This window comes from Gallus gallus, chromosome 3, assembly GCF_016699485.2.
Source record: "Gallus gallus isolate bGalGal1 chromosome 3, bGalGal1.mat.broiler.GRCg7b, whole genome shotgun sequence".
Classification (NCBI taxonomy): domain Eukaryota; kingdom Metazoa; phylum Chordata; class Aves; order Galliformes; family Phasianidae; genus Gallus; species Gallus gallus.
The window spans coordinates 67,413,943-67,441,466 of NC_052534.1; the positions used below are offsets into that span (position 1 = coordinate 67,413,943).

The 27,524-nt window shown below is 44.9% G+C and overlaps 1 protein-coding gene across 2 annotated transcripts in view; it reads right to left on the reverse strand.

Annotated features, from left to right (window-relative positions):
- Positions 1-368: 368 nt before the first annotated feature.
- The window catches only part of SOBP (sine oculis binding protein homolog), a 110,573-nt gene continuing 83,417 nt past the window's right edge, over positions 369-27,524 (reverse strand). The window contains exons 6-7 of one of the 2 annotated variants that reach the window (NM_001398094.1): positions 14,315-16,269; positions 369-2,327 (exon numbers count right to left, since the gene is read on the reverse strand). In NM_001398094.1, the coding sequence (NP_001385023.1) occupies positions 14,317-16,269 (1,953 nt within the window). In that variant the 3' untranslated portion in view covers positions 369-2,327; positions 14,315-14,316. Of the gene's footprint in view, positions 2,328-14,314; positions 16,270-27,524 lie in introns of those variants that run through there. The other variant, XM_040697152.2, reaches the window with a different exon arrangement.

Genomic DNA, 27,524 nt, shown 5'->3' on the forward strand with positions numbered 1-27,524 from the left:
CGCCTCACCACTCTCTGATTAACAAATTTCTTCCTCAAATCTAACCTGAATTTCCTCTACTGTAGCTTAAAGCCATTCCTGTCTTACTATCACTAACAGACCGTGGAAGAAGTCGGTCTCCCTCCTGTTTATAAGTTCCCTATAGGTACTGAAGGGTCGCAGCGCGGTCTCTGCACAGCCTGCTGCAGGCTGAACAAGCCCAGCTCCCTCAGCCTTTCTTCACAGGAGAGGTGCCATCACTTACGTACGTTTCTCAACCTTCACAGTGACCTTTGTGTCAGCAGTGACCAGGCAGGTAGAGGAGTGAATAACAGCACGCACCAAAAGAAAACAATAATAATAATAAAACGACAGCACGTTTAAGTGCATTTTTTTTTTCTTGGAGATTTATTTTGTTTTAATAAATCTGACACCAGTCAGGGAGAGAGAAAAGTGTTGCAAGCCCAAAAGGAAAGCAGAGCACACAGAGGGTGCTTTAGGTTCTTGCTCTCTTGAAGATGTTTCGTCGATGTCTCTTGGAGCTCTCTCCCTTGGCTCAGGAGCTGTCGGATCCCCCCCTGCCCTTTTTTCTTTCTTTTTTTTTTCTTTTTTTTTCTTTTTTTTGTGTATTTTTTTTTTTTGTGTGTTTTTTTTTAAAAAGCGAGCTCGCTCGCCCGGTGTGTTTTCCAAGCTTTCACAGCTCTAATAAATAAGGAGCACCTGTAAAACAGTAGCTTGACTTAAGTGAATCTGTACAAAGGAAAATATAGAAATACAGTATATACATAGTGCTCACAGTGCACCGTCGCTACAAGGCTCTGGCTCAGCTCACTCGCAAACCCCATTCCCAGCACCGCCAACACCATCAGCCCCGCTTCTGCCAACTGCTCTCACTGCCCCGCAGCAGCCTTATAGAAAAGGTGTGCTCTGAACACTGGAGAGTGAACAACTGCTTTATTTGAGTTAGTAAACAGTTACACTGTATCACAAGGTGATCTGATTTTTTTTAATTTTTTTTTTTGTTTTTGATTTTTTTGTGTTTTTTTTTCTTTTGTGTTTTTTTTTTGTTGTTTTGTTTTGTTTTGTTTTGTATTTGTCAGAATGGGATACTCCACGACTCTCTTACCAATTCAGTGCCGGTATAACATGCTCTAGTGTACTTTTGGACTCTTGGCTACGACTGTACAAGTGCACACAAGTAAATTCTACCCTGTTATCCTCCACCCACTGATTGAGGATCGAATTGCACATTTCTCTTAACCATGACAGGAGAAAGCAAACAGTGAAACAGAATCATGAGGGATCTTTCTCACTTTACCCTTGTTTTCATTGGTTTGTCCATACCATTCTAATTATCATGAAAGGGCTATGCATATGGAGAGATTGTCTCACTGCCTTCCTGGATCACTGAAAACCATCAGGGTTGAAATTTCATCCGAGTCTTTCGTGACGCCCAGCAAATATTCCCCTCAGATTATTTTACACCTTGAGGGAATTTTGGTCTTTAGTTCAACACTCTTGCTCTGTTCCCAAATGGGGCGCTATTTAGGGGAATTTAAAGAGAAAGCTGAGAAGAATAAACATTTACTGAGTTCTCTTGGCATTCAGTCTCTGAAAAACCACAGTATAAACTATTCATGCTGCTTCTTACATCTGTCAAATCAAAAATTAAAAGCCATAAAAGTGTAACACTGAAAATATGGCATTAGAAAGGATAAAGGTGGCCTTTGTAAAAATAACAAGGAAAGTATATTAGCCAATAAAATATTCTACCTCTTCATTTAAAAGTGCATCGTGGGTAGGACAGAGATGACTCTGAAGCGTTGCTACTCCAGTATTACCCCTTTCCCCCATCAAAACTTGAATAGGTCCAAAACCATACAATGCAAATCACGATTCTTAGTGTAGCAGCAAAACCACAGCAGTTTTTCGAAGAAAAAAAAAAAAAAAAAGGAAAAAAAAAATCCATATCACTGTCCAGTCTCAAATATCTGAACTTTGAAGTCAGGGAGGGAAAAAGTACCTACGTTGGTCCATGTGGTTTTTGAAACCAGGGTGAAAAATCCCCACAGCAAGAAACCAAGAGGAGAAAGCGTTCCTTGGAGGAGAAGAGGGGCGGTCGCGGGAATGCTGAGCACACTGTGTGGGTCCATGATGTGCTGTCTTCTGGGTCAAAGGCACCCGTGGGACTGAGGCTTCCTCGGAGGGACTTCGTGATGGGAAGCTGCTTTATTTGCTTGACTTATAGCCAGAGGGGTGGTGAGCGGACCAGCTGGTGTCGTTTGGTGGAGCGATATGGTTTGCTCTGCTCCCTTTCTCCATGCAAGGTACCCTGTCGGCGAGCGTTCCTGCAAAGCAGACAAGGACAGTGTAAACTCCCTGAGCACCCAGACCGCTACATCTAGGGTAAGGTGTGACATTTGGGTTTCAGGGCAATGTGCCCGTAGCCTTGTGTGCAGAGTGCTGAGGGCAAGAACTAGACTGAGAACTGGGATGCGTCCGCTTCCTGAGTACTCTTCATAAAGTACAGGGCTGCTTTCTGTCACTTTTTGGCTTGAAATCTCACCCTGAGATTAACTAAGAAGGGAAGCAGTGAAAACAAATTCTACATCCTCTCTATGAAACCTCCCTCTGCACTTCAGGTATTTTGTCTGTTTCTTAACATACATCAACTCAAATGACTGTCCATCCCTCACTAGTTGGCCTCAAATGGCTCAGCAGAGTGATAAGTGATTTGGAAGGGAGCGCATGAGGATGCTCCCTGGTTCTCAGTGCTTTCTGTGCAGAGCAGTCAGCTGGCTCTGTGCAGCCTGTTCATTTTCCCCCACTGCAGATAGGCTCCATGTAACAGAGCACAGGCTGGAGAAGCATCTTCCCTGGCGACTGGTTCCCATGACAGTCATTGTGTTTGATGAATGCATCTTCGTAGCGATCAAGTGACAGAATAAAAACCCGTATCAGACACAGCATGCAAAGTTTTATAAAAAACAGAATAAGTACTGATCATTACCACTTCACAGTCAGATGTTCTACACCTTGTGCCAACACCAGCGTGCATGGCCAGCACAATGAAATCAGCTATTTGCATCTCCCCCCCCAAAACAAATGACTTTTTAGGAGAACAGCATAGGCTCGTCACTCCAGCTGAACTTGCAATCCACACACATTGCTGATCCGACAGAAAAATTGCAACAGCTACAAAAGGACAAATTTTTGTAATCATACAGCAACAGAGTTGAGCGTATATGAGTTGTCTGAGGTGGACGCACGGGGTTACGCCTGCTTTCCAATGCCAAACAGTGTGCTGACTCGGGCTGGAAGACCACCCAGAAGCCAGAGGTGGGCTGTGGTCCTGGTCCCAGGAGTCAGCGTGGAAAAGATGACAGAAAAAGAGCAAGCAGGAAGGCTGCCCACTGTCAGTGCAGGCAGGGGGAAGGAGAGTAGCTCCACTGAATGATGACCCAGTTCAGATGGGTAACTTGGAAGGTTGACCTGTGTGGGCTTGGATACCATCAGGGTAGGTGAGAGCTGTGCTAATGCCCTGGCAGTGCCAGCAGCCAGGAACAGCTGCTCCTATTGTGCCCTAACTCCTCAGGCGGCCATGCCATTGACATGGCTTTGGACACATGTGTGCACTCACACGGAGTTTTTTTTCCATGGCTGCTTCCCTCTCGTTCTGTGTCCCATTGAATGTTTCTGTCTCCAGATTCACATCATATTGTTCAGGAAAAAATAGATGCTGGGTGGGGAGGGACGAGGCAGCCATTGATGTGGGCTGGCATGGCAGAGTTTTCGTCATTTAGCACAGCACTTAATTCTCCCGGACAATGAATGTTGATGTGCTAGGGGAGGCCTGGTTCATCTGGGACATGCATGGCCCTGGAGAAAAGGCACTGCAATTCTTTTCTCAGGGAAACTGCTCTGAAAATAAACCACAAGAGCGCATCTAAAGTCAGCATGGGAGCAAACTCAGTCGTGGAAACAGTCTGGAGTCATCTGTTACTTGTAATAGTTCTGTAATTTATCCTATTTTTTTTTCAACTATTCTTAAAGCTTCTTCATTAAAACCTTCCCCTTTGAATACTTGATGATTTATCTTCCCATGAAGGGTGGCCGCCATATTGCAAGAGTCAGGGGAGGCCTTCAGCACAAATGGATAACAAGTTGGCTCCTTCTGCACCATCCCTTGATTTTGAGGGTGGTGTTTTCTTTCTGCTCTGCTCTTGAAAGCTATGGATCCTTCTTCACTTTTAGTCAGATACACAACCTGCGCTCTACCACCCACTGAAATGTCCCCTAATCATCAGCTCTGTATTTTCCTAGCCATAACAGCTGTCACCAGGAACTCATGCTCCAGCATCTTGGATTTCCATTTTCACACCTCAAGTGCCCTTGTCCTCCTCACCCAGAACAGGTGCTGCCTTAGGTACTTCAAAACATGCCAGGAAGAACCTCTCTATCCACCAGCCAAGGTGGACAGATAGAGAGAATAGTCTTGGAGGCTAACCTGAGTTGAGCTCCCCACATTTCAGTATCAGTGCTGTCAGGTTTCCTTGCTCTTGTCATCTTTCCATACCATCCACTTATACCACTTTCTACTTTTCACAGCAGCAATTTCCCCAGGACCTCTGTAAATATTTTCTTAATATAATTTTACACCATTTCAAAGAAGTTTATCATCTTTTAACCTTTTACAGGACAAGTGTTCAGGCAGTTCATGAAACTCCCCTTCATTTTCACTCTGAACTAAAGACAAAATCCATGTCAGCTACGCCCTTCTGCCCAGCTGCACTGCACCATCATTCTCTGGGCTTTCGCTCTAGTTCACATTTGGGTGCATTTTGAGGTACGTAGGCAAGTCATGCAAAGTGGAAAATGCCATGACAGCTCTGGACTTCTAATCTCAGCTATAGTATCTGCCACCTGTGGAACACCACGGAGCATGCAGAGGCCTGATCCTGCTTTACGTTGCACAATCAGGTATATTTCCACAGCAGCAAGGCAGCCCATTGCCCACAGTAAGTGCAGCACCAGCCTATTTGGCAGACTTCTAAAAACTGACAGACCCGTTCAAAGTTTGCTTCATCCCACCAGTGCTCCAAGTACAGATCTGGCAGAAGGCATCATCATAGAATCATAGAATGGCTTGGGTTGGAAGAGACCTCAAAGATCATCAAGTTCCAACCCTCGTGCCACAGGTAGAGTTGTCAGCCACTACATCAGGTACTAGATCAGATCACCCAGCGCCCCATTCAACCTGGCTTTAAACACCTCCAGGGACAGGGCATCAACTACCTCTCTGGGCAATGTGTTACAGCACCTCATCATTCTCTCAGTAAAAAATTTCTCCCTGACATCAAATCTAAAGCTCCCTTGCTTTAGTTTAAAACTATTCTGCTTGTCCTATCACTGCATACCTGTGGAAAAAGTTGATTTCCCCATAATGACTTCCCATTAAAAAAAAAAAAAAGTCTGATCTTCAATTAATGCTCCCATTCTACACTGGGATAAAGCTGAAACTTTTCAAGGATGTTTTTGTAAATAAACAAACAAAATATAAAAACTAAAACAAAAAGAAAACTAAATCCAGACAGTTCATCTTCTCTTTTCCTGAAAACAAGCAAACACAGCCTCACTTTTGTCCCTGGGAAGGTGATGGAACAGCTTATTCTGGATGTCATCTCTAAGCAAGTGGAAAAGAAGAAGGTTATCAGGAATAGTCAACAGAGGTTTCCCAAGGAGAATTCATGCTTGACCAATCAGATAGCCCTCTATGATGTCATCACTGGCTGGGTAGATGAGGGAAGAGCACTGTATGTGGTGTACCTTGACTTCAGTACGGCTTTTGTCACTCTCTCCCATAACATCCTCATAGGTAAGGTCAGGAAGTGTGGGATAAATGAGTGGATGGTGAGGTGGACTGAGAACTGGCTGACTCACAGAGCTCAGAGGGTTGTGATCAGTGGTGCAGCATCTAGTCGGAGGCCTGTAGCTAGCGGTGTTCCCCAGTGGCAAGTACTGGGTCAGGTCTTGTTTGGCATCTTCATCAATGACCTGGATGAAGGGATAGAATGCACCCTCAGAAGTTTGCTGGTGATAAAAAGCTGGGAGGAGTGGCTGACACACCAGAAGGCTGTGCTGCCATTCAGTGAGACCTGGACAGGCTGGAGAGGTGGGCAAAGAGGAACCTGAAGACGTTTGACAAGGGCACATGCAGAGGAACAAGTGCAGGCATCTGTACAGGTTACAGGCCGACCTACTGCAAAAGGGCTCTGCAGAGAAGGACCTGGGTGTCTTGGTGGATGACAGGTTGGCCATGAGCCAGCAGTGTGCTCTTGTGGTCAAGAAGACCAATGGGATCCTGGGGTTCAAGGGAGGTGATCTTCCCCCTCTACTCTGCTCTGATGAGGCCACATCTGGAGTAGTGCCCAGTTCTGGGCTCTCCAGTTCAAGAAAGAGAGGGAACTTCTAGAGTCCAATGGAGGGCCATAAAGATCATGAGGGGCCTGGAGCATTTCTCTTGTGAGGAAAGGCTGAGAGACATGGGACTGTTCAGCCCGGAGAAGAATGGGCTGGGGTATCTTGTCAATGCTTATTGATATCTAAAAGAGGGTGTCAAGTAGATGGGGCTAGGTTCTTTCCTGTGGTGTTCTTTTCTGTGCTGTTCTTGCTCTGTCACTGTGCCCTGCGAAAGAACAAGAGGCAACAGGCACAAACTGGATCATAGTAAGTTCCATATGAACACAAGGAAAAACTTCTTTACTTTGATGTTTTACTTTGATGGTGACACAGCACTGGAATAGGCTGCCCAGGTTTTCCCTGTTTCTTATGTGCCCTTCATCCCCAAGGAAACAGAAACAATATCTTTACCACCAAAATAACTGGTCCAGCAATAACTGCTGAGCTGCTTCAAATAAAACCTAATTGGCATGTTAATTGAACTTTGAAAGTTAGGGTCAGAATTCAAATCTTCAGTGACCTCATCATGTAACTTTTATTTATGCTAGCCTTCAAGCATCTCTCAATTGCAGAATTCCTGTGGTAAAGAGTATTTTTCCCCTTTGGAGAAGAAACTTATAAGTGGCAGCACAAGAGGTTCATGAAAGCTTACAAGTATTTGGAGTGCAAGCAGGCAGCAGATCACAATGACACAAAGTTTTGCATTTTACCATGTGGGCTCCAAATAAATAGCTGAAAATTGCTCTAACCATAGGTTTAAATATCAGCTGACCAATGATGGGATGCAGATCTTTCCAGAGAGGCTGCAACTTGATAGTTGTTTTATACTGCACTACCCAATCCCTACAACACTGGGTTGTTTTTTGGAATTGTACACTTCCATAGGAGCTGATTACATTACACAGCCTGAAAGTCCAAACACAAAGCTGGAAGAGGGAGTGAGGCAGAGACTGGGGATGTCCTCTCAACAAACACAGCTCAGCCTCTATGCCGATGGATAATTTGTTGTTGTAGGTTGGCTTGAATTTAAGACAGTAATGTTTCAGAAACACTTGGAAAAGCAAGCCAGCTGCAGAGAGGATATCGTTACAAATTGAGACACATGTTGTACAGGAATACCATTCTTTTCAAATACCAAAATTGTGTCTGGGGAAGTGAAGCTATGCAAATGAGTCAGAGACAGAACCTCATTCTGTAATGTGCCGAGAGCCTTCAGCTTTCATTAGAAGCTCCGAGAGCTAAGCGTGTACACTACTTCAAAGGATCAAGCCCAGACATTTAATTAGCTATAATTGTCATGGCAGAAGCGAATGTGGAATATGTGAGGGTTTTGTAAAATGCTGGAGTTTGATTCATATCTCTCACGAGATGGTCACATGCACTTCCAAACACAATCCCAGGTCCCAGGAGTGAAATGCATCTTCTGATCAAAAAAGTATGAACAAGGTAAGGTTACGGCTCAGGTAAGACTGAGCTGTGAGGCCCTGACTGATGGAGGCATCCAGCAGTGTACTGAACTTCCCTGTTTTGCTGTAGGAAACCTAAAAATTAGACAGGGAGGGACACAGGAGGTAATCTGGAAACAAAACAAAACAAAAATGCTTCAGAAAATCTTATAGCCTTGATTTCCTCCTGATTTCTTGCACAAACATCTTTGCTTCTGCTTTGCTTGATTCTCCCATAGGTTTTTGAACAGGAATTCTCTTTTTCTTCACTTCTGTCACTCACTGCTTGATTCTGCCCCGCTCTTTCGCAACTGCCATCTTCAAAAGTGTTTTGCTCCTTCCTGACCCACTTTCAGGTGTTGCCCTCGTAACACTGAGAAAAAGTTTACAAGCTCCTCACAACTCTTCAGAGTTCACCACTCAGCTCGGAAGCTGGCCATGGTTGTCTCGGGGTCAAGCTTCACAAAGGCATTTGAGTACTTAACTCTTTATCAGATTTCAGTGGCAGAGGCACGTGCTGTCTAGCACCTTGTCCTCTGAATGTAAAAGGTAATGGTTGGCTCTGATGATGTTTTTACAAGGATGGCTGTCTGCTTAACTCTGATCTTTGTTGTTGTACACTCCGTATTTAACCATGAGTTGTGCTTTTCTCCCCATAAATTTTACATGCCCCACTGGGTTTGGTAGTTCAACAGCATGAGAACACACTGATGGAGAGCCCGAGCTTCTCCCTGCACCCATTATGCACTTCATATTTTTGAATGTAGCCAAGTCTGCAGCCACAATATAAAGACATAAAATTATGAGAAAATGTTCACAGGAGGGCTATGAAGATGGTGAAGGATCTAGAGGGCAAGGTGTATGAGGAGCAGCTGGGGTCCCTGGGTTTGCTCAGCCCAGAGCAGAGGAGCTGAGGGAAGCCTTCAATGGCGGCCGCAGCTCCTCACAGGGAGCGGAGGGGCAGCGCTGAGCTCTGCTCTGTGTGACAGCGACAGGGCCCGAGGGAACGGCATGGAGCTGTGTCAGGGGAGGGGCAGCTGGGGTGGCTGAAGATCTGCCCTGTGTTTTATTTGTCAAGAACTCTAGATACTGACTACTTTCTGCAAAAGACCAGGTGTAGCTATTTTCTAAACTGTATTCAGGAATCAGATTTTCTATTTAAAACATGTGCCCTGGGAGGTTTTATGGAAAATCAGGAGGAACCCATCAGAAACTAGCACTTGTTGAAAGAATTTCAAGGCATGTACACTGATCTACAGCACTGTACCACAAACCTACTATTTACTGCCACTGAGATGGAAGCTATCGCTCCCACATCCCAGCAGCAAGATGTGGGAGCTGAAAGTGACTCTGCAAGAATGTCATTTTATACTTCAATATTTTGAGAACCCTTTCCTTTCCTGTTTCTTTCTTTCTCTTCTCTTCTTTTTTGTTTCTTTCTCTTTTTCCCCCCTTCTTTCTTTCCTTCTTTCCTTTTCTTTCCTTCTTCCTTTCCTTCTTCCTTTCCTTCTTTCCTTCTTTCCTTCTTTCTTCCTTTTTTTTTTCCTTTTTTCTTTCTTTCTTTCTTTCTTTCTTTCTTTCTTTCTTTCTTTCTTTCTTTCTTTCTTTCTTTCTTTCTTTCTTTCTTTCTTTCTTTCTTTCTTTCTTTCTTTCTTTCTTTTTAAGGATACGTGGTGTTAACAGTCTCTCCTCTCACCCTTAGAATAAATGGAAATATTCTGTGGGCTCATAAGAAGCCAGGTAAAGGAAAAATTCTGAACCAGAAGAGTAGGTGTTAAGTGTATGAGTTCAATTACTTAGCTGATTTAAATTAGTTTAGCACCAGTAGAACTATATCCAGTTAAAATTAGCTAAGGCTCTGGCCCATAGTAGCACATCAACAGAGATGACTGGCATAAAAATGTGTGTAAATATACAAAATCTGTTTTGAAGCATACCTTTAAGGTCAAATTCTAACCTGGTCAGAGCAACGAGAGCAGAGTCTGATGCTGGTAGATAGATGCTACAGCGATGGGTGAGATATAAAAATTCTTAAGGCAGAAAGGGAAGTTAATAGTTATTGTTCTTGCCTCAGAAATCCTGACCAGAGAAGGAAATCTTGTGCTGGACCATTATGGGCAGGGGAGTTCACAATGGAATATATATTACTTCTAGCCTAAACTGGAGCATTCTGCTCATTGTACACTTTCACGACTACAATGTATGGACTAGACAACTGGAAGTTTGGGCCTATAACTCATCAGATGCTGATCCCAGGACTTATGGGTTGGCTCAGTAGGTGGCCACACTCCTACTGCTTCCATTACTTTCTGGGAGAAATTTTGTTTACACAAGCAGAAAAGCTTCTTCCTTTCTATACCCCTCTGCCCCCAACTTAGGACAAGTCAAGAAACACACACACACATGCACATACACAGAAGCTAGTTGTGAGTTTAGCCTGTGCCATTTCATTTTCCATTCAATTTACCAGTACTATTATGTTAATGTCAAGCAGACTTTAGAGTTTTCAGTTCAGTTTTCCTTAGGAGACCATATCCTACACCAAAACTGTTGGGTTAAATCTGATCCCGCCTGCACGTAGAGAATGCAGGCAGGCAACACTAATTTAGAAATTCTTGTTGCTCAGACTCAAAAAAAAGACTGCACTTAACAGTCTTCCTCGCTTCATTGCTTTATCATAGTAGGACTTTGGCACTAGGACATCTTTTACCGCTTCTTTGAATTGCATCAAACTAGAACAGCTTGACAGTCCACATCCTGATGGAGAGACTAAACTTTAACATCAAGGATTATGTTGCTGATTAGCACTTCCAATAATCAAGTAATTGGTACATTAAATAATCTGGAGTTTGGCGACTTGCCTGAAAAGGTCACGCTTGCATTGATTCCTTTTTAGAGAGTCCATGTTGCCATTACATGAATTCAATCTGTCTGTCCAGAATTCTAGCGTAAAAATATTTGGCTAATTTCCTTCATTTCATACAATTTGATGGGAAATAAAACCCAAGAAAAGCTGCACACTGTGGCAATGTGTTCAGACTTTCCTGCTGGGGGATGGGATCAGGAGAGAAAAAGACAACTTTCTGGACATTTTCTTCTCTTGGGTCAGCATGACCGGTGCAATGAAAAACGTTAAGGGCCCCAGTCAGCACAATTAGTAGTGCAGAACCTACTTAAAAAAAAAACTAGAAGTTTTTTATTAGAATTTTTGTCAGGCTGGGAGGTGTGGGATATTCTCCACAGCCGTGTTGCTGACAGAGCAGGGTTTTCTCTCCACACTTCTCAAGGCCTGGGCAGAGAAGCCATGGGAGTGGTGGAGGTCCAGGCTGTGGCGTAAGCGGGAAGCAATACCGTGCCCAACATTTGTCCCCACTGCGCAGACACAGAAGCTCTGAGTCCTGAGTCCTATCCTTGCAGATAGGCTTCTTGAAGGCCAGAAATATGTAATACAGAAAAACAGGTCCCGTGCCCCCCCTGGACTGGTTGTTACCAGCACTAGTGAAAGGAGGGCTCTGCATGAAACCGAAGAGTCCTCACCTCAAATCAATCATCGGGCCTACACAAATCACTTGTGCGTGCCTTGAGAGAACTCAAAACCCACCCGCATTTCACTGAGGTACCCGCTGAAATGAGATGGTTATCAAACTGTTTAGTTCTGCAGCGCATTTGGGGTATCCTCTTTCCCTTGAAACACACAAAGATCTTGGTCTCACGAGTCTGCATAGAGGCTACTTCTTTTCTTTTTTTGTGAAGAAAGGAGGGACGAGCACAGCTTGACTAATAGCCACTGCTATGCTATGTCAAGCTATCACATGAAGTCCCAGCAGCATGGCAGACAGCTAGGCTGGGCTTCGTCTCCCTTAAGTTCCAGCATGTATGGGGATGTCGGGGTCTGCGCCAGTCACCCTCAGTTTCCTTCACAGCAGAGAGAAATAGGTGCTCCTAGGGCACAATTCATCTCAGCTGTCTTCATTGTCGATTCAGGATGAGCTCAACTGTCTCTCTGAAGTGCCTGTTTCTCTAGTCTGGTTTAAAAGAGGGTTCAGACAATGAGATCAGCTATGTCTTCATTACTGATGTCTACACAGGGTCAGATTGGGTTTGCCTGGCAAACCGAGAACTTTCCTGTAAGGAAGTCTTTCCACTGAGACAAAGGACTGTGTAACACTTGGTGAATGGGGAAATGGTTATTCCTGAGGATAACCAAAGTGCTAGCTATTGATATTTAGAGAATATAAACAGCTGAGAACAATAACTGAGTGGAAAAGCATCTCTCTTTTCAATGCAGACTGTACTGTTTGCCCACTCCCTCTGTCAAACACCATCCTTGATGTTGTGCATTATCATGTCAACAGGTAAAATTACACAACTTGGTGAAGCCAGAACTCTCCCTGAGTTTAAAGGCTCTGGCTCTGGATGACGCTTAAAGCCCTCTCAGGGCTGAGACCTCAGAGAGGTGGCATTAATGCAGCCTGGGTGGTCCAGGCAAGCTATGCACACATGGAAGTGAATGCATGCTAAGAAACAGCCTGTAAGACTACAGCATCAGCACACAAGTGCACAAGTCTTTTAGCACTGGATTGAAACAAAGCACAGCTATGGGGAGATGGAGCAAGGTAGGAGGAGTTGTGTTAACCATGGTCGTCCTAAAATTAAATAAAAGGGATTCAGTCAGTGGGCTTCTCACTTGATCTAGTCCCTACCCCTAAGTAAAAGCATGTGTACATTTATGCAGAGACAAATTTTCAAGCTCCAAAGGTGGGACACCGGGCTGTGCAAAAAAGATCTTGCTGCTTAAATAACCAAATAATAGAACAGATGGACATACAGTCAATTCATACCAGGGGGAGCTTAGGGAAATCCCCACCAGCAGTGCTTAGGAGAGTGTATAAGTTTTAAATATACATTGGACTTCTGAGTTGTTGTAAATATTGATTATTAGCCCAAGAAAGTTACAGGTATCCTCTGTTCTTACAAATGTGTCTTTTAAATGTGTCAGTACATACCTAGAGCAAAGAATAACAGTTCTGTTCCACCAAAGAAAAGAAATAAATACTGCATGTGATCAAAAGAGGTAACATTTCCGCACGGCAGCCAGAATAGGGAACACGACAGTAACAAACACAATGGAGTCCTGGCTACACTGCGGTATCTTTGATGGTGCGATTAGCCTGCGCTGGTGGAGCAGGGAGATACTGCAATGTCTCAGCTTCCACAGCATGCACTATCTATGGCTGTAGATGCCAAGCTGCTCAAGGTAATGCTCATATTGCACTGCTGCAGTCACAATTTGTGCTACCAGGGACAGGGATTTACTGGAGGCTACAGAATATTCCATGGATTATAATGAAATCTGGCATCTCACCAAGCCACATCCAGCAAAACATCAGTATTTTGCTGCTGAACAGATTTCTACTAACACCCACCATTTTCCCTTCTCCTGAAAGAAACTCTCCATGCTTGTGAATCTAAACAAATACAATTACATTTGTTTCTCGCTCACAAGTTTGAAGCAACAGACACATATTATACTAACAGTTTTATAAAGGTGCTGTTTTATCAGAGGGATCAGTAAATTGGGAATAAGGAGTGAAGAGTGGGGGAGGATTCTGCCTCTCTAGCAGAAACCTTGGCCAAGCCACAGCTGTCGGTAGATGTATCCAAACTGCTGCCTCGTTTTGCAGCTCTCCCATTAACCACACACCTATAGCAACTGCGGGGCTGAGGGAAATCTCAACTGCCAAAGACAAGTGCCTCAGGTAAGAGAGCAAAGTCCCACGGCAAGACCCACAGCTGCGTGCTGCCTATTGAGTACCCCTTGAACTAAGCCACAGCAGGCAGATCCAACAGCAAGTAGTCCCTAAGTGCCGACATCTGGGGAAGGAAGGCTCAGCAATGGGGACTCAGCCCTGGAGAGCATCCTGGCTGGAAGTGAGAGTATGGTCTGGAGGCAGACCAAAGCAAGATGGCTGGAGATGACCATTTGGTAAGTCAACTGGATCCAAGCTAGCTGTAAGCAGCTGGGTAATCCTGCTCTACGCTACGCTGTAGGGCAATTTCAATCATCATCGTGAAGGCTTGAGTTGCTGTGTAACTCAGCTGGAATAAGTAAGCAGATTAATGGCCTAGACCTAAGCCATCTCCAAGGCAGAAAACCACCAAATTTGACATACACAACGCACAGCCAGCACCATCACAAAATGTTCTGTGAGCGAAAGTGTAATGAGGCTGCTGACGGATGGAGTACTGACAAGAACAAATACAGTGCAACACAAAGAACAATATTAAAACATAAATACCAATACTTTTCTAAAAGTGCTGATAAATTGGAACCCGTGTCTTTCTCTTTCAGAAAGGCCACATCCACATTTGACCTCATACCTGAAAATAACCGTTCTACTCACACAGAAGGCAGTAGTGATTACACAAACCTTTACTTATTCTGATTTCGAATTCGGAGACACCTCCTTTTCAATGGTGGCTCCAGATCCTCTGGCCCTGTGCTGAGGATTGGCGTTGACATAATACACGGTGCGATAGCAGTCTTTTCTGCTGGTTTTGGCACAGGCTGGATCACACAACCTGTCTTGGGCAGCATCCGCAAAGCATACGCATGGTCCTCATCTGCCGGATTGTTGAGGTTGGGGTCCTGCTTGTCTCCTCCGGCAAGAGGCTCTTCCCCAGCCTTCTTGCCAGTGTCTCCCTCGAGGTGGCAGTTCGATGCGCAGTTGTTCTCCTTCACAGACTCCAGCTCGCTCACCGCCAGCTCCTCTGGGGGCTGTGGCTTTTTCGGATCCTGGGGTGGCTCCGGGTTCTTGGAACCCTCTGTGCTCTTTGTGCCATTCACAATGACATTGCACACAGCTGCTCCGGCTTCCAGTCCCGGTGTGCCGGAGGCCAAGGAGACAGGGCAGCAATGGGCTGCATCACCGCATGGTAATGTTTTTGAGTCAACTGGGCTGCAATTGTCCCTGCAGTCGCTGCAGTTCCTTTTGTCTGAGCTACCGAAAGCCAAATTTACAACACTGTTAGGCTCACGCTCGACTTTCACTTGGGCATGTAGAGCCCTGTGGATAACATTGTGCAGCCTAGACCGGTGGCCTACCGTTAGGTCTATCACACCATCCTGCGGACCCTGTAGCACACTGGGGAAACCAAACTTACTGTTCACAGGACTACTAGGTCTGACAGTCAAGTCAACAACTTCATTTTTACTGTGCTCCTGAAGCACTTGAGCTTGATTTAGGGACTGGCCTGAGCAGCTCGGAGAGGAGTCGGAGGGTTTGGACGATCCTTGTTTTGACTCTCGAGGGGACGAAGAGCTATTGGGTGGCTTTCCTCCAGGCGTCTCACTGGAGTTACTCGGAATGAAGTTTTCGCCGTTGCTAGAGAAACCGCTGGGGGGTTTGGAATCATTGATGTGAGGGATAGGGATGGGAATGGGGATGGGGACGGGCAAAGGGACAATGACAGGATATGGCACTAGTAGAGTCGGGGGTGGCACCAGCGGGGCAAGGGATGGCAGCCCAAAGTTCATCATCTGTGGCATAGGCATAGGACCATTTGGCATCATGCTGACGGGAGGAAAGGGAAGACTGGGCAAAGGGGCGCCAGGAGGAGGGGGTGGCAGCAAGCCTGGAGGGTTCCCAGGCATGGTCGGTGTCGTGGGGGGGTGGATGTGTGGGGAAAGCATTGGCCTGTGCATGGGGCTGGAGGTGGGACCCATATTTCTGGGGCCACCTGGTGGTGGACCGATTCCAGGGATCATTGGATTTGACAGAGGGCTGTTAGGATTTGAGGCATGGTGAGGCGGCCCACGGATAAATGGCGGACGGATTTGCTGCATAATTTGCTGTTCCATGAATATGGGCAGCGGAACTGGCCCACGGTTTGTCATCACCATGGGAGGACTGCGAGGTGGGACACCAATTGGAGGCACGATGCTAGCAGGTGGCTGGACAGAAACTGGTGGAATATTTGGATTCTCACTGATGGGAATAGGTTTGGGAACTGGCGTGGGGATTTTAGTGACAGAGCAGTTGGCAGTGTCAGACGGAGAGGCAGTGGTAGACGCTGATGGTCCAGGACCTTGAATTTGGCCAGCTGCAGACGCTGGGGATGGGGCTTTTCTCCGAGCATCTGCTAGCGGTATATTCCAAGAATCTGGAGTCAGCAGCTGTACTCCAGTGCCTTCTGCTTTATTTTCGACTGGAGGATGTAATGTACTGCACAGTCCAGCTGGAAGATTGGCCTGTGTCTCTTTGTAGAAAATGTCCATTTTGTACTGATTGAGACATTTTGCACTGCAGAACTGAAGCCTTCTTTCCCCGTCCCCAAAATCCAGATACTCTTTTGTGTGTCTTATGTGCTTACACCAGTCACATACCTACAACACAGTAATAAAATCAAATCAGGTAAGAAAAGCAATCTTCTCTTCATAGTGTTATTTTAAAAGTCATTTTTCAGTTGCTTTCTAAATGCATTATTTTTATAGCATAAAAAAGAGTTATGTTTGTGAAAAAACTAACATTTTTTCACCCCAAGTATTGGAGAATTGAATGCTACTTCCTTTTCTGGCTACTGTGGTCTCAATTCTGTCTTATACAGTACGTTACACTTTTTATAGCCATGCCACAGTGAAGACTCCTCAGCTGGCATAAACTGTTATAACACACATATGTATACATAAAAAAATCCATATGAACATGGCTGTGATTACTCCTCAGTGGTAAACTAAACACACGGTTACCATTTCTGATGCAATACTACACGGTAAATATGACAAGAGGGAAAGGACACTGAAAGCCAGTGGAAATGAATGCAAACCATTGCCGCTACATCATAGACTGTAATATTTTGTACTTCATTAACGGTATCAAATAGTAAGTTGGAAAGGGTGTGGTATTTTAAAGTGGCATCACAAAGCAAAACCATAATTCGTCCCCTGCTCCTTATTCCAACGAGTAACTTGGAAATAGTCAGGACATTTGTGCAACATTCAAGTAGTCCTAACTCGTGATGTTTCCGAGCTGTTTGCCCCCTTTTGCATACCGGTCACTTTGAGTAAACCTTCTTGGCAATAAGGGCATATTAAGCAAATACTACAGCAAAAAGTTTGCATTGCAGGCTTTTTCTTCTCTCTCTCTTTTTTTTTTTTTAATTCATCTCCTTTCCATGTAATCCTTTTCTGTGTTACTATTGGTGTGGTAAAGGCATTGCCAATTTTTTGTAAAAGTAAGGCTGCAGAACTAATTAAGCTGTGAGAGGTTTTCTCAGTTGCAAACCACTAGACACCAAAGTTCAAAAAATAGTCATTCCAGGCTTCAGAATCCATTACTTCAGAGAAATTATTGTGATTTCATTAACACATTAATTTTGCAACACCAACAGCTCTCACAGATGGTGAAGACATGATCTACAATTCAAATATGACTCTTGTTTGCACAAATGCCTTTCCTTCATATGGCATTTTAAACAAGAATTAATATGAGTAATCTTGCCATAGCTATAAACAGATAAACAGATGTCAGAATTTTCAGTGCCTTACTTTTCTGACAGAATTTTACGCACACAGAAAAGGAAAAAAAAAAAAAAAGCATTTTTGTCATTTACATTAGCTCTCAAAATACTCCACCGGCAGAGATATGTGGTGCTTCCTATCTGCACACTGAGCCTATGACCATGTCAGAATACACTGCGGTATCGTTTGCTCTGCCTTTTCCAAACAGACAGTTTTAGCCCGTTTTTGAATGACTGTATCCTTTGTATGAAAAAAAAGGAATATGATTGTGAAAAGTCTGCATTAAAAGGATAATTAATTTTAATAACGACTGGCCATATAAACAATTCAAAACAACATATGTCGGGCATCTGATTACCCATCTCATTTAACTCTCAGCTTTCCCGTAATATAAACAGTGGTGACATTTTTGAGTTTTCAGCAATATATCTTATATATATACATACATATATACACACGTGCACACACGCCCCCAGCACACTATCAGACCACCGATTTTGACTCTGCAACATTTGGGTTACCCGGTCTAGTTGCTGTTTGATTCCTTCCCTGCCTCCACACCCCATTCACACACACGCTCCCTTTCTCTACCAGGAGGATTTTATCCCAAGTTTTAAATCAAACTAAATAATCACTGGAGAAATAGCAGCTATGAAGTCACTGCTGAAGCACAGCGATGCTGGGCCCAGGTTGGGCACAAGGATGCAGCACAACGGGAGATAAATCACAGGGCGCCTAGTCCCACGGTGCTTCTGCAGCGTTCCTGTGGACATGTTCCCCCCACGATGACCCACACAAGGAAGAATGTCTACCTATGTGTTACAAATGAGGTTTTATGTGGCTTTGCAAGGCGCCAGCTCTCCCTCGGCTCCAGCACTGGGGCTTTGCAACCCCTTGCCGCAAACACGCGGCCATGGGCACCGAACCATCCCGGGTATTTGGCACGGGATGGACTGTGCCACCCGCTTGGCAAATCAACACCACCCCATTCCAAGATGAGCTGATGGAAACACCTTGTAATTGACCTCCTGAATTTTTTTGGCTCACCACAGCCTTCCAAGCAGACAAAAGAGGAATTTGTGAGTCTATGCCGTGAGTTAATGAGGTGCTGTTCACCTCAGTGATGCTGCTGGATTTACCTTAAAGCCATTTGCAGTGCAAAGCTCACTCCGACAGTAAAAAATGCTATCTATTTTGCACGTATGGAATCAGGGCATGCTCCTACCACATGGGCTCTGCAGAAAGGCAGGGGTCCTCCAGGCAGGCTGGGATAGGATGAAGTCCACCCTGGCCCACCACCCATCAAAGCAGTGCCTGTTTGCAGGGGAGAGGCCTAGAGACCAGTCCTCAGGGCAGCTGCTCAATGGGATGGAGCAGGATCCAGGGGCAGCTACCTCTCTGCCCTAGCCATAGAATAGATGCATAGAATAACTAAGGTTGGAAAAGACCACTAAGATCATCTAGTCCAATCATCAGCCCATCCCCACCATGCCCACTACTATCACTCTAATCACATCCTGGGACCTGCAGCCAAGGCCTCACCTTTGCTCAGGACAAAGGAAGGAAACCAATTCTCAACTTGTACACCTGGTGCCAAAGAAGCACCTGAGAAATATGAGGGAAGATACAGCCCTCCTATCACTCTAGGAAGAGCCTCCATTGGTGCCTTCAATTAAACAGGCCCAAAGAAAAATACAGCAAAAGCAAAAGCAAAACCAAGCCCAAACCACTTGTGGCGTTTTCCCTAATCATTTAATTTTATTAGTTAGCAGTTGATCAATTCACTGAAATACTTTCAAGTTTTATTGCTGTATTGATTCGTTTATCTCAGGTGGACCCCTTTGTCACTCACAGCTAAACAAATATTTTCTCTTATTGGGTAAAATATTTAGAAATCCTGCTTAGAAATTCTCTACTGATTTCTCCTGTTTTCAATAATTCACCAAGGTACAAGAAACTCTGAAGTCTGCCTGCCTCCCTCATGCATCGATCACAGACCATTCTGTGTATTTTATCACTAGATTAAATCAATTAAAGCCACAGAAATTAAAGGCAATAATTCTATTCCTCTGAACATCCTGGATGGACCAAATATCTCCTAATTATCTCCTTGATTTTATGCAGCATCCCAAAGCGTTGAAGTTAACATTAGTGAGAGATGTGTATCTGCCACGTCTATGTGTTACATTACTTCTGTTTCTGTTTATCTATATAAGCAATCACTCTATGTGGCTTATTTAAGACTCAAGTATAAAATGTGCATGTTGTATGCAGGTAACACGACACCTTAGAATAGCGCACTAAAATGCAGAAAAACAGTCCCTACGATGAGGAGGAAATTACTGGTGGAGAAAAAATGTCACTTAAGAATTAATGAATCAAGTCTGTCTTACAGGATTGATCATTTAAGATGAGGTCAATGAATTTATGATACAAATGGCTGCTATATCACTAGAGGTAATAAAATGGAGCAATATCACTCATTTTACATCTAACTAATGACACGCTCAGAGTAATTACAGACTTCTTCTAAAAGCCTATGCTGATTAGTTCAGATGCGATAGGTGAAACATATATCTTTCAGTTCAATACAATAACATTTTATCTACAAAATACACAGCAAATGTCTTATTTTTTTAAGTACTCGCATTCCATATAGAGCATCATCTGTCTCTGTAAGCAGCTCAGATCCTCTCTATTCACCTATTCCTTTTGCTTCCTTTTTCTGCCTTACCTTTCCCGCTCACCGTACAATTGCAAGGGGAGCTAAACTGGTGCAGAGGGGCTGTGAGTGCGGTGCCATTTGGCAATGCTCCCCTGCAGTAGGGTTAGCCAGGAGAGTTCATGCTGTGGGATCACGGCTATCAGACCTGACCCACCACCCACAAAAACTATAGAAAGACCCCTCTTTATCGCACTCAACTGGCTTTGGGGCTATGCTTTGCACCTGGGGCCAGTGAGAGCTTGGTCACTGGCCTCCATGGTTACGGGCATGTGGATAAGAGATTTCCAGAAGAACTGGGAAGAAAATACACACCGCAATTATGAATTTCAGACATTTTCTAACACACATAAAGCGACCATTTTGTACATTCCTACACAAAAAGAGGCGAAACCCTTAGCACTGTGACTGACAAGGGATGTAGGGCAGTGAAGATGTCAGAGAGGAAGGGTCTGGGCCGGCAAGGTGCTAACAGATCCCCTCCACATCTTCTTCTCCCCTGGGGAATACTCACAGCACAGCCACTGGGCAAGCGCACTGCACACCGCGAATGTCAGAGCACAAAACCTGAATGACAGAAAGATCGGTAACGAGATAAGGGTCTATCTCATTCAGCTGTAACACAACAACCCTCAAGAAGATTAAATTTACCTAACTGGGGCATGTCCAATGCTAAACAACAGAATGAACATTTCCTTTAGTACGTTTAATGTATTTATATTTTAGTGGCGGGTTGCCAGTGTGCTACTTATGAGCTCAATGACTTGATATCATTCATCCGCTTTCCTGTGAAACACACGGCAATCTACACCACAGCACTACTCAGAAGACACCGCATCAGCAGAAACATGACTCGGTCCCGATACGGGAACACCAAGAAAGCCAGGGCTGAGGGATCGCGTGTCATTCGGATTCCTCTAACACAAAGATGGGAATAAAAGCCATTCCTGTTGGCATCTGTCTCTTTCTTTTGATAGAGGTGTCTGACACAGAGCCTGGACCTGGCCACGAGGTCACCCTGCAGGCACAACATGGACGTCCCACAGCCTGAAAAGAGCTGTGCCTGGGCCTTCAAGCATGGGATAATTAATGCTTTTACCAGCTGTCAAGCACAGGCACGAAGTTCATCCATTAGTGCCATCTACCAACAACCTCTGAATGATAATCTGGTATCAGACACTATTTTATTAAGAAATATGTTTGCTAAAATATATTTTCAGTAGGGGCTCAGGTTTTTGAAGTCTACCAAAGACTAGATGCAGCAGCAATGTAGATACTACTATGAAGTAGCTTGAAATGCACATTGAGGTTTCTAGCAAATACCCAAATGAGGCATACCAGTACTCACACAGCTCAGCTTCGCTTCCCTGTGCCTAGATCATCCAGTCACAGGCATAGCCTGCAGTGTGGACACCAAGCTCCAGCAGGACAGGGATGTGAAGCACTGCCAGCAAGACACCGGGGAAATAAGTCAGTGTAGCAGAAGGAAAAAAAGCCAGATCTGCATGTCCTGAAGCACTAGCCATTGAACAGACTTTAAAGGGTGAAGGAGTATATCAAAGCACTGTAAAATCATAGAATCACAGAATCATAGAATGGCTTGGGTGGGAAGGCCTTAAAGCCCATGCAATTCCAACCCCCTACCATGGTCAGGGCTGCCACCCCCCAGCTCAGCTGCCCAGGTCCTCATCCAACCTGGCCTTGAGTGCCTCCAGGGATGCAGCACCCACAGCTTCTCCAAGCAACATGTTCCAGTGCCTCACTGCCCTCTGAGTAAAGAATTTCCAATCTGAATCTCTCTTTTTTCTTAGTTTAAAACTATTTCCCCATGTCCAAACACTACCTGCCCATGTAAAAAGTCGGTCTTCCACCTGTTAATAAGCTTCCCTTGAAGTACTGGAAAGCTGTAATGAATTCTCCCTGGAGCCTTCTCTTCTCCACTCTGAACAAGCCCAGCTCCCTCAGCCTTTCTTCACAGCATAGGTGCTGAGGGAGTGTAAAACCTTTCTCATCTACCCCACCCAGCCCCTACTCCCAGCTTGCTGGGCAATGTGGCTTCTTGTTGCTTTCCAACCTTCCCTCACTTCTTTACCACCAAAGCTTGTCCTCAGAGCAATCCACCCAAAAGGCAATAGTAATACCTAAGCAAATCCCCTTGCAGATCTCCCCTGTGATGATAAGCCCTGTGCACAGCCTCATCTCTGCAGCCTGTTGCATGACCAGGCCTGGAAAAGTTTTGGGGCAAGAGCCCCATCTCAAGCACTGATGTATTCAACACTTGTGAGCAGGACAAATCTTTGGGGCAAAAAGCAGCAGCAACCTGTAGGTCTGTCTCAACACTTCATCCCCACTCTGTGCTCCTCCTGGGGGCTTGCCCATAGAACAGTTCTCACCAAGCCCCATCAGGCCAGGATGGCAACCTCAGCAATTAGTGCTGCGTGTTCAGTGTCAGGATGGCTCCAAGGCATCGGAATTCCCTTTAGCACCCTCTGACTCAGAGAGATGAATATTAAGAAGTACAAGCTGGGTGCCCTGCTGAGCCACTTGGGAAACCAAGCACATGGACATTTCCAAAAGGACACCGCCATGCACTGCTCAAATGTGCGGGGTCAGAGCGAGGAGGAGGTGGGATGCAGAGACAACAGCAGAAGACAAACTCCTTCAACAGGATACCAATCAATTCAGTGGAATTCAAATTTATAATTTAAAGGTGCTTTGTTTCTTTTTTCCAATTGTCCTGATGCTCTTGTGCTTTTTTTCCAGCCAAGCGACAGAGTGGACACAGCCTCGACAGAAGCCATGCAACCCATCATGACCTGGAGGCGTATGGATACATCCTATGTCCCCATAGCAAATCTTCCTCCAAAATGCTGACTCCAGGCCTCTATTGGGTGGGAGGGCTCCCTCCTCAGAAGAGCTGGGTGCCCGAACAGGGGGCGCAGAGGTCAGCATGCTCAGCACCGTGTGTTGGCTACGGGGAGGGGAGCTCTGGTGCAGGGTCCCCAGCAGGGACACAGGCTGTCCAAAGAGGCACAGGCATTTCACAGCATCTACTCTCAAGACAACTGTAGCCAAGGCCATGCCTTAGCCATCATTACTGGGAATTAATGCTCTTTCACTACCAAATCTCACATAATAGGCAGAATCCAGCATAGTGGCTCTGAGCAGTCATCCAGCCTTGATCACCATTTTCAGTGTGCTTATTGCACAACATTCAGCATGTTTATCGTGGCAGGGTTTTCCTGCCTAAGATGGCTCATAATTTTTCATAATGATTGTTCCACTTGAATGGAATGATTATTATAAAAAAAAAATCATTCCAGCTGAAACCTGCTGCGAAGGAACCCCGAGGCAGGCTCTAACACACTCTGAATGTGGTTATAATACAGCTCGTAGCAATGCTAGGTGTGAATGAAAACAGATTTTTACAATGTTTGCAGCTTTGTGCAAAAAACCAGCTTTACAAAACAGAACACTGCAGTTGCCTCCAACTTAAAACCATCCTGTGAAAAATACGAAGTTTTTCTTTCAGTCTTCCTGTCCAAAAGAGAACAAAGCTCACCTGCTTGCTTGCTTTTCCTTTTGATGACATAACCCTCCCAGATCTCCTTTTCCTCCTGGAAACCTTGACCACGGTTCTCTGAAGAGCGAATGCTAACTTTGTGTCATTTAAATGCAAGACTCACTGCCTCCATTTTTCACTCAAATTATGCAAAAGGCTAAGCTACACGAAGCAGAAGGGGAAAATAGAGCTATTTGGTAATTAATGGCTAATGATAAATTGATTTCACTTTTGAATCACTGCAGTTGTCATCTGCGGTATCTGAAACGCAGCCTTTTCAAAGCACCCCTGTCCCTTTGTTTTGAGGGCTTTTTAGTGCTTCCGGCCAAAAGCAGCGAATGTAAGCTATGCTAATGCCCGATGGAAATCCAGGTTGGCTCTTGTTTCATCAGAGTGGCTACATATTTGATTTTGTGTATAAACAGCTGAGCTCTGTGTTTTCAGCTTCAGTCTGAGGCTTTGAAACCACGGTAAGAACGCTGGATCTGAAACCACTGGTGAAGCCCACAGTACGGTGGGCGCAACCAAGGGAAAATGAATGTAGTGGGAAGCAGGATTTGCCAAGAGGGAAGTTCTCCCCAGAAACCTTCCTGTCTGAAATAACACAGAATGAGACAATAATAGCATTTAAACCTTAAAATCCCTGATGTGGGGTTTTTACTCATGTTCCATCCAGACTGCTGCTTCACTACTAGCTAAGGACATCGCTTCAGCAGTGACAGAAGCCCTAAATAAAATTAATATGCTGTAGAAGATGAAAGGAAGGAAAGAGTGGTAGAGGCAGGGCTGTAGACGCTCTCAGCAGAACAGACAGCCTGTCTCACCAAGGCTCATTTTCCAAAACGCCTGAAGAACCTGAATGCCTATTCCAAGGGTAATAGAGGACCTGAGAAACCTCATCCTAGCGCAAGTTGGTCAGTCATGGAGTGGAAGCACATCGTGGAAGACACTGAGGGGAAAAGCAAACCCCCGCTCAGGCTGCCAAGTCCCACGTGGCCATCGTATCTCAAGTTCATCAGATGGCTGCTGCAGATCTCAAGCAGTAGCCCAATGTTGTCATGGTGTCGTGCCAACACCAAAAGGCCAAGAGGCAGCTCCTCTTCCAGACTGAGCTTGGTTGGACAGGAGAGCACACAAGCATAGCCTCTTTCACAGGGAGCAAGATTTAGGGCAGAGATGTGTGGAGTCAGCTCGGTGTCAGTAGTGCGGTGCTCCTCACTCCGTGGGTGGCAGTGGGAGAGGGCAGCTCGGCTGACCAGCGGCAAGCAGCTTCATTCAGGCTACGTGAGCACTGGTCAGCCTGAGTTCTAGCAACTCATTTCCAGGCCAAGACTTCCCATGATGTGCATTCCTCAGCTTCCCCTGAAGTGATGAACAAGAAAACTGAGTAGCCAGAAACAACTCAATGGCGTAGGTGGAGCTGGGAGTCTCAGTGAACCACAGTAATGTGCCTCTCTCCAGACAAGTGGTTTCCCTTTTGCCATCCCTAAGCTGTTCGTGCCACAGTGAGAGCTCTGCTTCCTCCTAAAGGTAACACTAAAGTACCTCTTCAGACCGCTGCTGCTCAAACCCTGCAGCAGTGAGAAACACTGCAAACATCTTCAGAAGATGACAGTTTCTGTAGGCTCTGAATACTGAGGAAACCAAAAGAAAGAAAACAAAGCTAGAAGCTGCAAAAACACTTCAGGGGCTGTATGTACTTCAACACAGCGTCCTATGCCTGCCACCTCTCTGGAGCATCAGGAGAAGGTCACACTAGGAAATCTCCCCCCTTCTTCCTCAGAAAATGGAAATGCACTTCTTTCCTCATGAGGACATTTGTCTCTGCGTCCTTGGAGAACATTTTGCACAGTTTCCATTCCCAGGTGCTGAGCTACGGGAGGCAGCAGGGCAGCTTCTCCACCCCTGGGGCACCTGAGCTGTGGGGACCCACGGTACTGGGGCCGAGAACCACTGTCAGTGCCAGTCTGGCACTGGGAGACTGGGTGAGATGTCTCCCAGTGGGGGAGAGATGGGCGCTCTGGCCCCAGAGCTCTGCATTCCCACCCAGGGGCTGCAGGACAGGACCAGAAGCGAACACCAGTGCAGAAGGTTTCTTCTGAAGGCCAGCTGTCAACTGGTGGAAAATGAGGAAACAGCAGTCTGCGTGCTTTCCAGCACTGCCTGCATGGAGCCCCAGCAACCACATAAAGAGAGGAATTAAGAGCCATTAATACTGTAAATGGTTACCTCAAATTGTTTGGAGAATTACAGATGCTGCTAAGCACAGGAAAACTTAAAAGGAAAAGAGGAAAGGGGCACTTTATTAACCTTGAACAGCATCTCCCTTATAATCCTTAATAACTCCCTTATAACTGAGTAACCAAAACCTAACCCTCATTCTCCCACATCTGCAGATAACTTAAGAAGCCAGCTGAAGAATTATATTCTCTAATTAATTCACTTTCTTGTTCAGTACCTGAATAAACACATTCACCCTATTTTTTCTGACCAAAACTTTATTCTGGTCATATAGCAAAGTAACACTGTGAGATGGAAAATAACCCATGTGGCTCATCTGTCTAGAATTTATATCTAGTAATATCTTATATGTATTTTTTCTCCAATATATTTTCTTTTTAATATTCAAGAGAATATAAAAATAACAATAAACCCCCTTCCATTACATTTCCAGTGGCTCATAAGACAGTTGACAGGACTATAAATGTAATAATGAGGAGGTTTGAGGGGCAGGTTAATGTTTTTTCCTAACACATGATGCTTTTAGCCTAAGGCATTGCTGGAGGCCACTACCACTTCACCTGGGCCAAAATCACCAGCGAACACCCATTAAATCACTCAGACTTAAGTGTAATATTACTGGGTCTAGAAAATATTGCTGTAATCCGGATTTGAAATATCATTAGCCCATAGAATAGCAAGCAGGAATGCAATCTGAAGCCCCAAGAAATCTTTATTTACCTGTAATGAAGAGTTCTAAGTCCAATTCCTCCTCCTCCCACCTATGGCATTTTACAGTGGGATAACTCTCACAGATTTGCATGTTGTTTCTTCTGATTTATGATTGTATAAGGAAGAGGCTTATGAATAAATTCTCAGTGTGTTTTGGACTATATATATATATATATGCACATATATATATATTTATACATGGACTACATAGATGGATTTTTTCCACCTATCTATCTAGGTCAAGGATGGATCTTCACACTTTACTATTACATGTTAATCTGTATCATGCAACAACATTTCTAGACTAGGAGCCCTTGTGCCATGGGCTATAGAACGCACATCGCCACAGCCACAGAGGTCTACAGTAGGGCTGGCTGACTCTCAGCTCCTACCTGGGGCAGACTAATATACACATTTCTCCCCCTTTCCCAAACATATAAAATCCTTGAGAGACTACATCAGCCGCTTAGACTACATCAGCTGCTTACTTGGAAAAGTAATGCTAGGGAAAGATTGACTTGATTAGGGAAAGATTGACGTGAGTGTTAGTAAAAAGGGGTGAAAAAAAAAAGATCAAAACTTTCTGAGAGGACCTTTGCTGGGTTTCAGTCTACAGGGCTTTGAAGGGAGTCAACACTGTTCCAGATTTGACTGATGTGATTTCACACTCTGAGAATTACTGGTTTTGCACTGGTCATGGTACGCACCACAGTGTGCCCCAGTATAAAAGCAGCCCTCTCTCTGGAAACCACATCTGATCAGAACAATCCTGGGACAGATCCAACAGCTGCCTAGATCGAGGAAAAGTTTGTCACGTTGGTTTCAGAGCAAGACCAAGATGTGCCCCATCTCTCGCAGATTGAGCAGGAGAGTAGAACTCATTTT